Raw genomic sequence first — 14,353 nt, 5'->3', positions numbered from 1 at the left:
CGCCATCAGAGATGAGTCCAATGAGGGTGGTGTCGTCCGCAAACTTCAGGAGCTTGACAGACTGGTGACTGGAGGTGCAGCTGTTCGTGTACAGGGAGAAGAGCGGAGGAGAAAGAACACAGCCCTGGGGGGATCCGGTGCTGATGGTCTTAGCGTCGGAGAGGTGTTTCCCCAGCTTCACGCACTGTTTCCTGTCAGACAGGAAGTCTGTGATCCACCTGCAGGTGGAGTCAGGCACGCTCAGCTGGGAGAGCTTCTCCTGAAGCAGAGTTGGGACGATGGTGTTGAAGGCAGAACTGAAATCCACAAACAGGATCCTAGCGTAGGTTCCTGCGGAGTCCAGGTGCTGGAGGATGAAGTGGAGGGCCAAGTTGACTGCATCGTCTACAGACCTGTTGGCTCTGTAGGCAAACTGCAGGGGGTCCAGGAGAGGGTCAGTGATGTCTCTGATGTGTGAGAGCACAAGGCGCTCAAAGGACTTCATGACCACAGAGGTCAGGGCGACGGGTCTGAAGTCATTAAGTCCTGTGGTCCTTGGCTTCTTGGGAACAGGGATGATGGTTGAAGACTTGAAGCAGGCTGGCACGTGACATGTCTCCAGTGAGGTGTTAAAAATGTCTGTGAACACTGGGGACAGCTGATCAGCGCAGTGCTTCAAGGCATTGGGGTTCACTACTTTGCCATGTTGACTGCAGGATCTAGGATTGAACCACCGACCTTCTGATCAGTGGACCACTGCCTCCTGAGCCAAAGTGGCTATGAACCGTATATATACAACTCATTATACAGTAACTTGATAGACTTGCTACACACAGTGTTTACAGACCTTCTCTACTGTCACCATCTTTATTGCATCACTTTCCTCTTCATGCAGCCAGTGCTGGTGTCATCCAGCAGCACAGCAGATGGTTCCAAGTGATAGTGATAGTCCTGTGCATTCACATCCATCCCGCTATATAACCATCCAATGCAGTTAAGATTGATTGAGCCTTGGCTTCTGCCAGAGAATGAAGCTGATAAAACAGGGCAATGAGACTTCAGCGAGGCCACCCACATGATGTCACATTATGATTAAACACAGGAGACATCAGTTGTTAGACCTAAACCCAACCCCACTGTCCCATTACAGAATGCTAGATGTTTATCATCTAACTTTATTGATGCTGATGCTGCATTATATTCCAGACTCACAAAGGCTTATTGGTTACAAGATCCTCATTTGCGAGTGGAATTCCGGTATCTGATGAAGACAGTGAGGACTGAGAGGGTCAGCTTGACTCTGATATCACATAAAACGTGTAATATGATTGTGTTGCGTTTGAGAGACCTTGGTTTGCCAGAGGGATGAGAACATAATTCACTGAGATCTGTTCAAGATAACCAATTTAGTCATCGTTTTTAACACCCTAATTTGCTGCCAGTTAGTGTGTCTGTGTGCAAAACTGTGTGTGTTTGTGCGCACGCCCACTGAGTCATCTCTAACAGTGTGGCTTTCAAGGTGTGAAGTGGAACAGAGTATAGGTAATGAAGGAGATGGGACTGTGTAATTATTCTGCAGAGGAAGGATTACTGGTTTACTTAACTATTAATGGTTCACCTTGAAGTGCAAATATCAAGGGGATAAAACCCACACTTCTCTGCCCCTCATTACCTTCAGCTGGACTAAAGACATTTGCTACCAAGCCACCATTATTTAATGTAGACTTTGCATATTTTTCAGTAGCACTTTTGTGTTTTATTTAGATAGTTTGCCCTGTGGCAAAGTTCCATCCAGTATTAAGCAGAAGCATGAAAACAGGTCGATGTTTATGAGCCATGCTATGTATTGCTACTGTTTGATGCTTAGGAGAATGTTAAGTATGTGGGTCAAGTCAGAATCATGAGGTTTCTTTGAAAGAAAACACAGAAAACTTCAGTAGGTTTAATCATTTCAGGAAAGAATCTGCTTTATATATTCAGGTATTTCATAAAAAATGCTGTTGCCTGCTCCCATATTGTTCAAAAACCCAAACAAAAGCAAGTCACATCATCATCCACGTTGATTTTTTGTGTCATCTTCATTTGTTTATGTTCTAAGTTTGACTCATTCTTATAGATGGTGTGTTTGGGACACAGATGGATATTTTTCATAGTCTGACACACTCTAAAATGTGTGTGTGTGTGTGTGTGTGTGTGTGTGTGTGTGTGTGTGTGTGCGTGTGTGTGTGAATCCATACATGGGATGCATGGAAGCATATCCGTGTATGTGTGAAATGTGTTGTGTGTCCTGCTGAATCTGTGTGAGTGTATCTCATCACTGACAGGAGACAGAGATTGAGGGTTGAGGGTGTGTCAAGGATTGCCTCCTATTTCAGCACAGCTGCAGAAGCAGGATTTCCATTTTTGTCCCCATTACCAAATAAAATGCACCATGCTGTTAGAGCTGGTGTGAGGAAAAAAACATATTAATAGGAAAGGCTAACTTTTTAAGTGGCTGTCTGGGCAGCAATCGCTTGCACTTTTCATACACCTGCTGCCATGATTGTTCTCATTTTAGAACTCTAAACACAACACATGCTATAATACATAATGGATATGTAGACAACAAGCTAGCCTCACTTTAATAAACTGGTATTCAAGTGATTATTTTAAGTTCTTAGCAAATTTAAACCATGCATCTAGAAACTTTAGATTGCATACTTTTTAAATAAGTCTGAGGGTTTTCCTATTCCATGTTTCATTAGTTCATTTCTGAGATTTATTTCAGATGCTTTTACCCTCATGTTTTGTTTACACAGTGAAATTCAGCTATGAAGACACTGAATTGAGCAAAATCTGTTTAATCTCTTCTGTCTGCTGTTAACTCATTGATCTCCAGAGTAATAAAGTAACTCCTGCTGTGTCTTCTGAAATTGCATTTTATTCCTGTAAAAGTGTTTTATTTATGACAGCAACATTTGGCTCCTTCTCCTACATATTGTGCATGAGAATTGTGTTTGAGTTCATACTCAAACACGTCTGTCCGCTGTCCCCTCAGGAACCACAGTGATGACGATGATGGCGTTTGATGCAGACGACCCCGCCACAGATAACGCCGCACTGCGCTACAACATCGTCCGGCAGTCGCCAGACAACCCTTCCTCAAACATGTTCTACATTGATGCAGAAAGAGGCGACATTGTCACTGCCATCTCCCCTGTGTTACTTGACAGAGAGGTAGGTTGACTTGGCCAATGTGTGTATGAGTGTGTGGGTGTAGCTGAAGTGGAGTGTGAGCTGTTGCTGGACACAGGTATTACACTTCATGTCACTTACATGTCACTAATGCTGCCAGTGACCAGAGTGAAGAAAGTGTGTATATATAGTATAGTAGGTGTGTGTGCATGCATGCATGTGTGTGTGTGTACGCCATTCGCCACCAACATGAGTTTGCGTGTGTCTTTGTGAGAATGAGCACTGGTGCATTCCAATGAGCAGGCGCAGAAGCCAGCTGAGTTTCTCTCCATTTCCCTGTCTAACCGGAGCGAGACAACAGGATGATTGCTTTTTCAGCAGGGTGACGAATGCCAGAACATCGATTGGGTTCGCTGGTGGAAGAGGAATATTAGCTGTTGTCAGACACTTAGCGCATAGTTTAATTGAGGTGATACACACTCATCCGCCGGCTCTGGTGGTGTCCAACAAGCCTGGCTGAAAACCTCCCATCCGGAACTGCTGGAACCATGGCAGCTAACTGCCCTGATGAGCCGCTCCCTGAGCTACAGTAAACTGTTTAATGGAGGCATAATTGATTAAAAGTGCGGTGGAATGAGATGTAATCAATGCAATGAGCACTGTTAGTGATGTTTTTTTCTGAGGCGATTGAGAGATTGAATGATTCAACAGATGTATGTTTGTGTGCGGTTTCGCATCTGTGATAGAGAAGTCAGACTTTGGAAGCATTTCCCTTCCAGGATATTTTAAAAGATAACACTACGAAGAGAAAAAAAAAAATCCAGCAATATTCCTCTGCCTGCCTGCAGTCAAGATTTATTACAACCACAAACGGGCTAGCGTTCGAATAGTAAAGTTTATTTAGTATAACATCTTTCAAAGAGCAAGGTCACAACGTGCTTCATAAGAAAAAGAGACCAAAAAACAGTAGAAGGAAACAAACAATAAAACATGAGCAACAACAGACTTTAAAAAACACAAAATTGCAAACACTAAGCATAAGGCAAGACCAAGGCCAGTTTGAATAAATGAGTCTTCAGCTGCTTTTTAAAGGCACCACTTCAAAGGCACGATCGCCTGTAGTTTTCAGTCGAGCATGAGGGACAGCCAGTAAGATGGTCAGAATATCAAAGTGACCTTCTGGTGATATAAGGATGGAGCAGGTCAGAGATACACACAGGGCTGTATATGAGAGAACAAGAACCTTAAAGTGAATCCTGAACTTGATGGCAAGCCAATGTAAGGAAGATAAGATGGGGGTGATCTGAAAGCTCAGGTGTAATACAACAGACCTGACAGTCACGTTTCATTGATCGTGATTTGATATCTCAATCATAGCTTGATCAAATATAATGCCAAGATTTGCAAGATTTGACTGTACAACTGAACAAAATGACAAATACACTGAGCAGCACTGGATGCTATGCTGTCTGAAGCAATTACAAGGACCTCAGTCATATCTGCATTTAGCTGCCCAGTCCTTAATGGCATTCAGACAATCATGCAAAACAGTTAGTTTGTCAGTCTCGTCAGGCTAGAAAGAAACATACAGTTGAATATCGGCAGTGTAACAGTAATGACAGATACATTTAAATGCACTAATAATATGTCCTAGGGGAAGCAAATACAAAGCAACTAATTTAGAACTCAATACTGAACCCTGAGGCACACCACAGGAAAGAGACATGTAGGGACCAAGTGACATAAACTTCTACCTGAGACAGTCAATCCAATTCAATTAATATAGCAGCAATTCACAACAAAACTTGTCTCGTGACACTCCCCATATAGAACAGGTCTACACCGTACTTAAATGTACAGCGACCCAACAATTCCAACAATTCCCCATGGGCAAGCACTTGGTGACGGCAGCGAGGAAATATTAACAGGCAGAAATTTTGAATAGAACCAGGCTCTGGGTGGGTGGCCATCTGCCTCAGCTGGTTGGGTTTAGAGAGAGAGGCAGAGGGAGCAGTATGTGCAGCAATGACAATAATGGAAATATGATTAATAGAATAGTAATTAAATGTATACATGAACAGTATGCACATGATACAATATGTATATATTAATATGTGATAGTACATGATAGTATAGGTGCATAATAACAATAATATGTATATAATAATAATAATAGAAATATATAATAGTAGAAACTAATGACTAATGACTAACTGACTAATAAAATAACTGTAGCAATAAAGCAGGGCCTTGGCAGGTCACACAACTATGACACAAACCATACAGATGGAGAGAGTATTATTGCCTTGGACATAACTAGTAATCTCGATCAAAAAGCTTTAAGTCTAGTCTTAAATGTTGAGAGGGTGCCTGACCACTTTGAGCTGTGCTGATAAGAAGAGGAATTTGAAGTTATATGGTTGTATGCTAGGTTTTACAGGGAGCCAGTGCAGAGAGGTTAGTATGGGAAATAGATGATGTCTCTTCCTAGTTTTTTGTCAGAATACTTGCTGCAGTGTTCTAAATCAGCTACAGAGTCTTTAGCAATTTATCGGGGCAGCCTGATGCTGCAGTCTGGAAGTAACAAATGACTAGTTTTTCTGCATCATTTTGACACAGGATGTCCCTGATTTTTACAGCATCACGTAGGTGAAAAAAGGCAGTCCTTGAAATTTGTTTTACACGGGAGTTAAAGGATATCCTGATCAAAAATAACTCCCAGATTCCTTATGGTGGTCCTGGAGGCCAGGGCAATGCCATCCAGAGTAGCTATATCATAAGCTGCATCATCTAAGGTGTTAAGGGCCAGCTAAATGGTAAATGGCAAATTGACTGTATTTATATAGTGCTTTTCTAGTCTGATGACCACTCAAAGCACTTTTACAACACAAGTCTGTATTCACCCATTCGCACACACATATTCGTATGGCGGCTTAGCTGCCTGTTCATTACAAGTGTTATCCATTCACATACACTCACATGCTGATGGCACAGCATCAGGGGAAATTTTGGGGTTCAGTATCTTGCCCAAGGATACTTTGACATGTAGACTGCTGAGGCCAGGGATCGAACCACTGACCTTCTGCTAAGTGGACGATGACCACTCTACCTCCTGAGCCACCTAGTACAGATTAAACTAGTTAATAAAACCCACAACATAAGTTGACTGAAAGCTGAGGAGTCTGCTGAAACAACCAGCACCACGGCCCACTGTGGGAATGGGACCTGAGATAAAAACAGACTTTCCACAACACTTTCGGAAATTAAAAAAACTGGTCAACTGTGACTGTTGACAAGCTGTGTCATTTGTTCCTACCTGAACTATTACTCTATTAACATAGGATGGGAGTGAAACGTGGAGCTTTTTTAGGAATATTGGAGGGGCAGGGCAACAGGAAAACAAATTCCTAGTTATGGAATCACTGACAATCAGAGTTGAGAAAAGTGGCTCAGGGGTTGTAAGCTGTGCTCTTTGTTGGCAAAACAGAGCATGTTCCTGGCTCCTTGCAATCCAATATGTTATTAACTTATTTTTTCCCATCAAGCTAATTAACCAGACTAATTCATGTCTGTGTGCAACCAGCCCTCTGTGGTATTCACGTTTGCAGATGTAGCCACCTAAAAGCTGTATAAGCCTGGAGCAGCATGATTGTTTTTATGCTGTATTTACATGTATCTATCCTCCCCCATCCCCACATGGATACCATTTATTGGTGTGCTTTTTTTTTTTTTTTTTCAAAAACATCCTTAGGGGTTTTAGCAATAGTCCAGCCACAGTGCAGCATCTCTTTAAAAAAAAAAAAAGAACAAAAGAAAAGTGAGACTTCTTCAAAAGCACAGTCAGTCAGTCAGCAGAGCCAGATGGAAGTGCACAAGGCATAAGTTTTAAACTGTCCTCCTCAAGGTCTGGAGAGATTTAAACCCAGCCACTTCAGCACATTCTCATAAATATGGCTCCGGCATGACACCCATCGCTTCCATCTACCATCCAGACTACAGTTTTTGAGGACAGCAAGTCCAGCATATGTGTGCACCATATTTATGGCAGAGTAAGAAAGACAGAGGTTTACACACCAAAAGAAAGAAAAATTGAGATGGCCAAATTTTGTCTCTCCATTCCCCAAATTCCATAGACATAATTCAGGTGGAGCTCTAAGTGTATTTGGATAGACGCCTCACCTACCCCAGGGAAGCAGAAAGTAATCCGAAGAAAATTGGACAATCAATTTTGTGACATTGAAATCAGTTTGATTTTCTCTCTAGTGCTTTCTCTGAGGCGTAAAATCCTGTCTTGATATGCACATTTATTCCACCGCTCTGTGTTTTTCTCCTCACTTTGCTTTTGACACATCTCCCATCACTGTCTTATATTATTCTGACACACGACGCTGTTGGATCAATGGCAGGCTGTAATTTTTGACAGCTAATATTGCTAGGGGTATGAGGCCATTTTCATAAGTCTGACTAGGCAGAGTGTTCATATCTTTCACTGGATACATGTTGAAATCTCTCTTAATCGTAATCTCTGTTAGAAGAAATCAATTTGCTTTCCAACAATGTCAATCTTAACCTGTTATTTTTTTTTTATTATTTCCATGTATGGGGTTGAAGGTGTGCTGTGTGGGTTCTGCATTCAATATCTCGTACTGCACACATTGGAATTTAAATCTGATTAGGTCTAAAAGAGCAAATTTAGCCAGTAATGAGAAACAAAAGGGTTGAAATCTCTCACCGGTATTATAAGTGTGTTTCACCTTCTATGGCCTATGTGAAGGCAAGCGTATGGCAGCTTGAGAAAGGCAGCACGAGAGGTGTTATGTTATCTTTCAAACAGATGGAAGGGAATTATGTTTTGCTCCTGTGTGCGAACTCGTCTCATCTTAAATTCATAAATCAGCTTTTCAGAGAAAAGAAATCATCACAGATGTTAGTCTTAGTGAGGAACTTCCTTCACAGAGGCTGAAGACATCGTCTTGCTGATCCGGCATAATACAGAAAAACTTAATCCCAATATCTCAGATGGCTGATTTATCAGTCAAATCCTAGTTTACTCAGTCAACTGTGCTTTCATGCACCACCTCCCATTGTCGTGGCCCGACTGCAGTACATCCTATCAGAGGCTTGTGAACTGAGAGGGGTAGAGATGTGAATCAGAAAAGTGAGGAGAGCTGAGGAGATGGAGGCTGGTAGGCAAGGCAGGGCACAGTAAATTTCCCGCTAGTCTACAAAAACAAGGCTCCTATGAATGTATTCAGGTCCACTCAGTGTGATTCATCTGCAGTAAGCTACAGTGTACTGTATACAGTGGCTTGTAATGAGGATGAATCTTCAAATGAACACATGTATACAGAGCATGATCTATGGTCCTTTCATTCATATATTCAGATTCATACTGTCCTTCGGCACATGGTGAATACCAATCCAACAGCACACACACACTTAATGTATGGACGAGGTGGGGGCATGTTCTGAGAGTTAATAACACACTAAATAAGAAAAAAGAAGGTGGTGCCCTGAGATTATTGGTTTGAACTCCAGGCAGGATATATTCAGATTTATTCTACTGGGGTAAAGTGATCACTATTCCGAGACGTGCACAAAGACGTCTGTCGGTGCCACATACATGCGAGCGCACAAGAACATACCAATCACTGTGATCTATTTCAGTCTATGCAGTGTCAATGTGCAGGCAGGCTGTAACCAGAGAGGACAGGCTGCTAATGGCAGCATGACTTTCTGGCTCTCTAATGCTCTCTGGCCAATCTGGAAGCTGTCACTGCTAAGGATAGCCAATCGATGGAGTCGGCCGACCCCTCCATCCCCTTCTATGTTCTACAAAGGTGAATTACATGGAGATAAAATGGATGTGTGTGTGTGTGTGTGTAATTGTAATGTTTATATTCAGGTAAATAAACTGCATGTAGCTTTTCTTTTTTTAACCCCCCCCCCCCATCTTTGAAGATGTGTTATAAGTGCTTGTTAAATCCACTTTTTATGTTAGACAGAAAGCACTTCTTAACAGCCAATACAGTCCAACAACATACTTTGTTTTTTTGTTTTTGTTTTTTATCTGAAGGTGACTTTCAGATGGAAAAGTAGTGCTTAACAATTACTATTGGAAAAAGATTTGCACCTGAATACGACAGTCCAACAAAAACACCATTCTCCACTCTAAGTCAGTTGAATAGTGTTCAGCCTGTTGTACTGTTTACATTAAAATGACCTCTGTTGTCAGGAACGCTCCCTACAATCACACATGTCGAGGCACACGCATCATCTATCAGTAAATGATCTACGTGCGCTTACTTTCCTGTTACCTGAACTGTGATTGTTAGCTAAGAGTGACAGGTAGATAGATGAATGTACATATTTATCCCTGATCTGCAGTATGGTCTGTAATGGTGGCTGGAAGTAAAGTGACCCGGTGTTTGTTTGGCGTGACCTTGGCAGGATGCTTCCTGACAGTGTTTGGCTGATAAAAAAGCGTATGCTGTCTAATGGCTTATTTGGCTCAGTGGCAACAGTGACTACATGCCTGTGCACTGTGATGAATGACAACTGAGACTTTAGCAGGTTTCATTCTTCAGGAGAACTGCATTCATTTTCTCCACTTTTGGGTTGTGACCCCCCCCACCCCCTTATTTTCATTTGGTGTTATTTTCTCTTTTTGTCTCCCTGCCCCACTGTCTACCTCCTTTTTGTTTTTGTGTCTATTTGCCTCGCTTCCCCTTCGCTGTCAACACTTCACTGTGGACATCCAATTACTCGCAGGTCATAGCATAGTAATTCCATTCAGAGCAGCGCCATTCAGTGCGGGCCCTCAAACAGCCATTCAAATTACATCCTCGGCTGCCTTCAGAGTTACCGCTCTGCAAAATGTTGTTTTCAAACATTTCTGGGGCCACCACCTAATCTGATCCCCCAAACATAATTGAATGTCAGTCGTCACATAAAGATGCTTTCCTCTCTTCAATTAGCGTCTTGTTTCCTCGTGTCACAGCAACGAGACAAAGCAGACAGAGAAATATTTACTCCTCCCAGGTAGAGGCAGGAGAGAGTTATTATATTATGTCATTTATATGCAAATAATACAGCGCAGGAAACACATTGATAACATTTCATTACAGCAGATCTGATGTGCACTTCACTTTATAAACTCCCTTTCATTCCCTTATAATGACCTGGAGATTGGAATGGTGCAAGTAGATGAGCTGGGTGGAGAGAGATGTAGGCAAGTATGGACAGAGTTATATGGGTGGATAAGGAGAGAAGAGGCATGGAAGCCCAGACCCAGAGTCAGTGTGAAGAGGTGCAGCACAGCCTGTGAGATGGCTGACAAGCAGAACAAATGATCAGAGAGCGAGTGAAGTGCCGGCTCGATATCTGCTAAGAGATGCAGCTTAATGGAGAAGTGAGAGTGGGAAAGGTCCAGGAGTGCAGAGACAGTGGCAGGGTGAAGAACAATTTTTAGCAACAGCATAGTGATTTTATTCAAGGCAACAACAAAGAAGCCAAAGCACTTTGTATTCACCGCCCAGTGAGATGTTTTTTCAACCATATCTGCAGCCATAAGATTCAGAGTTGTATGGAAGTAATTTAAAGATACAGAAGTGTATATCTGCAAGAACTGGGAGAATCAAGACCTACGGTATATAAATGAACTACAGCCAGTGTCGACTACAAGTACTGTGAAATATATTCATAGGTCTTTTTACCCGTAAAAAAATAGTCAATACAGAATATTTTTTCTCCACACTGTTGCTTCCTGTAAATGTATCATGCTTTGATCCTTATATGTATGTAGAGAAGGTCAATGATGTTGACCGTGATTTGTGATTCTGTTTTAATTTAGATGGTGCACATGTTGATTTGCCTGTGTTTCCAGTTACCTCAATATCTGAAATATTTCTCACTGGCAGCAAAAATTAATTCAGATAGGGACTATATTAACAATGCAGATCATCTTCAAGACTGAAAAGTTCTGATTAATAAATTATGCAAAGAAAATGTGACTTTTATTGTGAAATCACAGCATGTTACTGATTGATGATTACAATATGAAATGACAGATGAATGTGGATTCTTTAAGATCCCCTCCAGACATGTTTTAAAACATGTAAAGGCACTTTGTCCACTGTCCAGTAGGTTTTTGTTCAACATAATAAATACTATCTCATTGAAAATTACATTTACATTTTACATTACATTGACTCCTTGTTTCTCATAGAATATAAATAGTGTGTGTCTATATATTTGCTTCATTTTCTTTCCTTCTGTACGTAATGTCAGAAGTGGGCTGAATGTGGGCTGAGCACCTTTGTGTATGAAAATATCCATTCATTCATTCAGTCATATGATGAAAATAATAGTCAGGGCACTGTGGCATAGCCATGACCCATTTTTTTTCCCCCCATTAGCATTTAATACAATATCTGTTCAGGTAAATATTTCTCACAAACAGCACTGTCTATGACAATGGCTTTTATTTCTGTCAACACATGTGAGGCTGCTGTGGAGGTGACATTTGTTACAGTAAAGCAACTAGTTGAGGTTGAGTTGTCATGAGCTGCACCCACAGCTGGACTCATCTGGTTGTTTTAGTCACCAAAGATTGGTATATTGCTGCAAGGAGACAACACCAATCCCAATCAAATAACACATGCGCACACATATTAGATGATGGCTTTAACTCAGAAAAGAAGTCCCAAAAAGAAAGTGAAACTCTTGAGTACATTACCAAGAGATCCCACTATAAAGAGTGTTACTGCAGTGTCTCCTTATGTGATGGCCAGTGGCCAGAGTTCTGGCAGCTGTAATCAATACACTGTAGTTGGTGTGAACCCAACCACCTCACGCTCTCTTGTTCTTCCCCGAAATGAACAAGGTGGAGACCGTTCACAGGCATTGATGAAATACAGCACCCTCCTTTCCCCCTCCATCCCATTCCTTCCTCCCCTCAGCATCCTCCTCCTCCTCCTCCTCCTCCCTCCTCTCCCTCCTCTATCATGCTTCTGTCCAGTTGCATTAGTGAGGAAATGAGATTCCCCCTAATTAATTAGATCTCTGAGTGCTAAAGATGAAGATTACATCCCAATGAAGGTTAGAGGTGTCAATCACAGTTTTTTTTTTTTTTTTTTTTTAGACTGAGCATTCCTCAAGATAAATTGAGCCCCTTGGGCATTGTGGGTAAAAGTGTGTGTTGTTAATCTTATTCCTCCCCCCAACATTGCTTTAATTGAGTCTCACCCACAGCAGTCAATGAGAACCTGGGACCAGAGAGAACAACAAGGTAGAGAATTATATTCTCTAGAAGAGCAGACAAGAGATGCTCTGTTGGAGGTGATGAGTGAAGGAAAATGGAAATGAGAGGGATGAAGGTGGAAAATGTGATTGTTAAGACACTAAGAGGACGAAATAATGGAAATGAATGAAACAAGACAAATTTAATAGAGGTAAAAACAAAGACAGAAAAGGGAGTCACTGTTGGACAAATGATTCCATACCAGAATAATATGATTACTATTTGAAAATGTAATGATTGACTTGTGAATTATGAAAGTCTTTGAGCACAGTTTAATTTTTGCTAATTGGGGCCCGTAAGAGAGTAATTATAACAAATGCTTGAGGGGTTTGGTCAACTGTTCTAGGTCAAAAGTCCATATCATTTTACCTTCCCAGCCAGTCTCGATAACACAGGTTAATCTAAATAATTCCTCGGAACGATCAGTATTTACCCAAATGTGATTTCGTACTTTTTTTGGAGATACATTTTTGTGGTTAAAGGAAAAAGCAAAATAATGTTTGTTTATTTATATATATACAAGCAAATAAAATGACACCTAGGTCATAGCTTCCCTTGTGGTTTGCAAGAGCGCAATGACTTTCTGCTGTGTACATTCAGTAACCTGCTTAGCATCCCTGAGTGCTATAATGACTTTTCCATCATCCATTATTTATGTCCATGTGGCACAGGAGTAGAGACGCTGCAGCAACACAATCTGTTCAAAGTCTAAAACTTGAGAAGCTGCAACCCACGTCTCTTAAAAATTACATTTATCACTGCCTGGATTATGTTCAGTCAACATTTGTCTGAGTGAATGAAACACTACGTTTTGTGCACTGCTCTGGAGTCACAGGTAGGTGGTTGGGGTGTATAGGTGGCACACAAAGTGCAGGACTGTGACAGCAGAATCCAGGGTTCACATCCAGACTGTGGTCAGGTTTAGACAACAAACGGGCTTTGGTTAAGTTTAGAGAAAGATCCTGATTGCTGCTGACTTTTCTGTACTAAACTAGACCGTGATCCTTTCCTTATATTACCCAAGTGCTGCCAGTGCCGAAACATAACCTCAAGAAAGCTAAATAATGTCAGTCGACACGACGAGTGTACACTGCATTGCAAGATTGGCTATTATGGCAGAGAGCAAATGAAATACGTTGTCAGTAAACATGTGTCCAGTATATAATTAACAACATTTTCTCACTTTGTTAATACAAAACATAATTCAGTCAGCATTACATTTCCTTCAAAACTTATTTTCTGTTGCAAATTAATTATATATGAATTGAATTTCCAGGAGACAGAGTTCAAAGCTGACGAACGATGGAAATGTTTTGACTGTCAACAAAACTGCCTCTCATCAAGCTGTGATTAAAGAATGAGGTCTGAAATAATTAATTGCAATTTTAAGGTTCTGTGCCAAAGAATACACAGAAATAGTAACACCATCTCCTGGGGGCACTCGATCACTTTTACACACAATGTCAGTTCATTCATTATGAGGGGTAGTACAAAGTCTATGAAAAATGTTGTATAATGTCTTTTGCGACTCTGGTGTGAACTTGAGAAAGCTGAGAAAATAACCTAGACAATGTCATGAGGGTTATTTCTCTGGTTTGGCTTGAACTCAACAAAATTACAACAGAAAGCCTACATTACAAACTGGAGATGTGGAGATAGAAAGGGCTCTACTGGGTGGGGTGGATCCAACCAAAAAGATTGGTTTTATATGGAACAGTCTGACACATACTAGGGACTAAAATCTTATTGTATATAGTGTAAATAGCTGGAGTGCTCCTTTAAACTCCCACTCTTTTCCCTTACCTTATTTCCCTGTGCAAGCGTATTGCTTCACAGCCTTTTGGTTCTGCTAACAGAAAGGTTGGGTATCATCATGAGGCCCTTTGGTTTCACGTGGGG

General features: G+C 41.3%; 1 protein-coding gene across 1 annotated transcript in view; it reads left to right on the top strand.

Moving 5' to 3' along the window:
• cdh13 (cadherin 13, H-cadherin (heart)) overlaps nucleotides 1–14,353 on the top strand; it is a 337,845-nt gene that overhangs the window by 217,264 nt on the left and 106,228 nt on the right. Inside the window, exon 7 of the mRNA XM_076732809.1 lies at nucleotides 3,017–3,195. Coding sequence (XP_076588924.1) covers nucleotides 3,017–3,195 — 179 coding nt within the window. The remainder of the gene's footprint in view (nucleotides 1–3,016; nucleotides 3,196–14,353) is intronic.

This window comes from Chaetodon auriga, chromosome 6 (assembly GCF_051107435.1).
Source record: "Chaetodon auriga isolate fChaAug3 chromosome 6, fChaAug3.hap1, whole genome shotgun sequence".
NCBI lineage: Eukaryota > Metazoa > Chordata > Actinopteri > Chaetodontiformes > Chaetodontidae > Chaetodon > Chaetodon auriga.
Note: the sequence above shows the minus strand (reverse complement) of the source record. Positions and strands in the feature narration are given on the sequence as shown.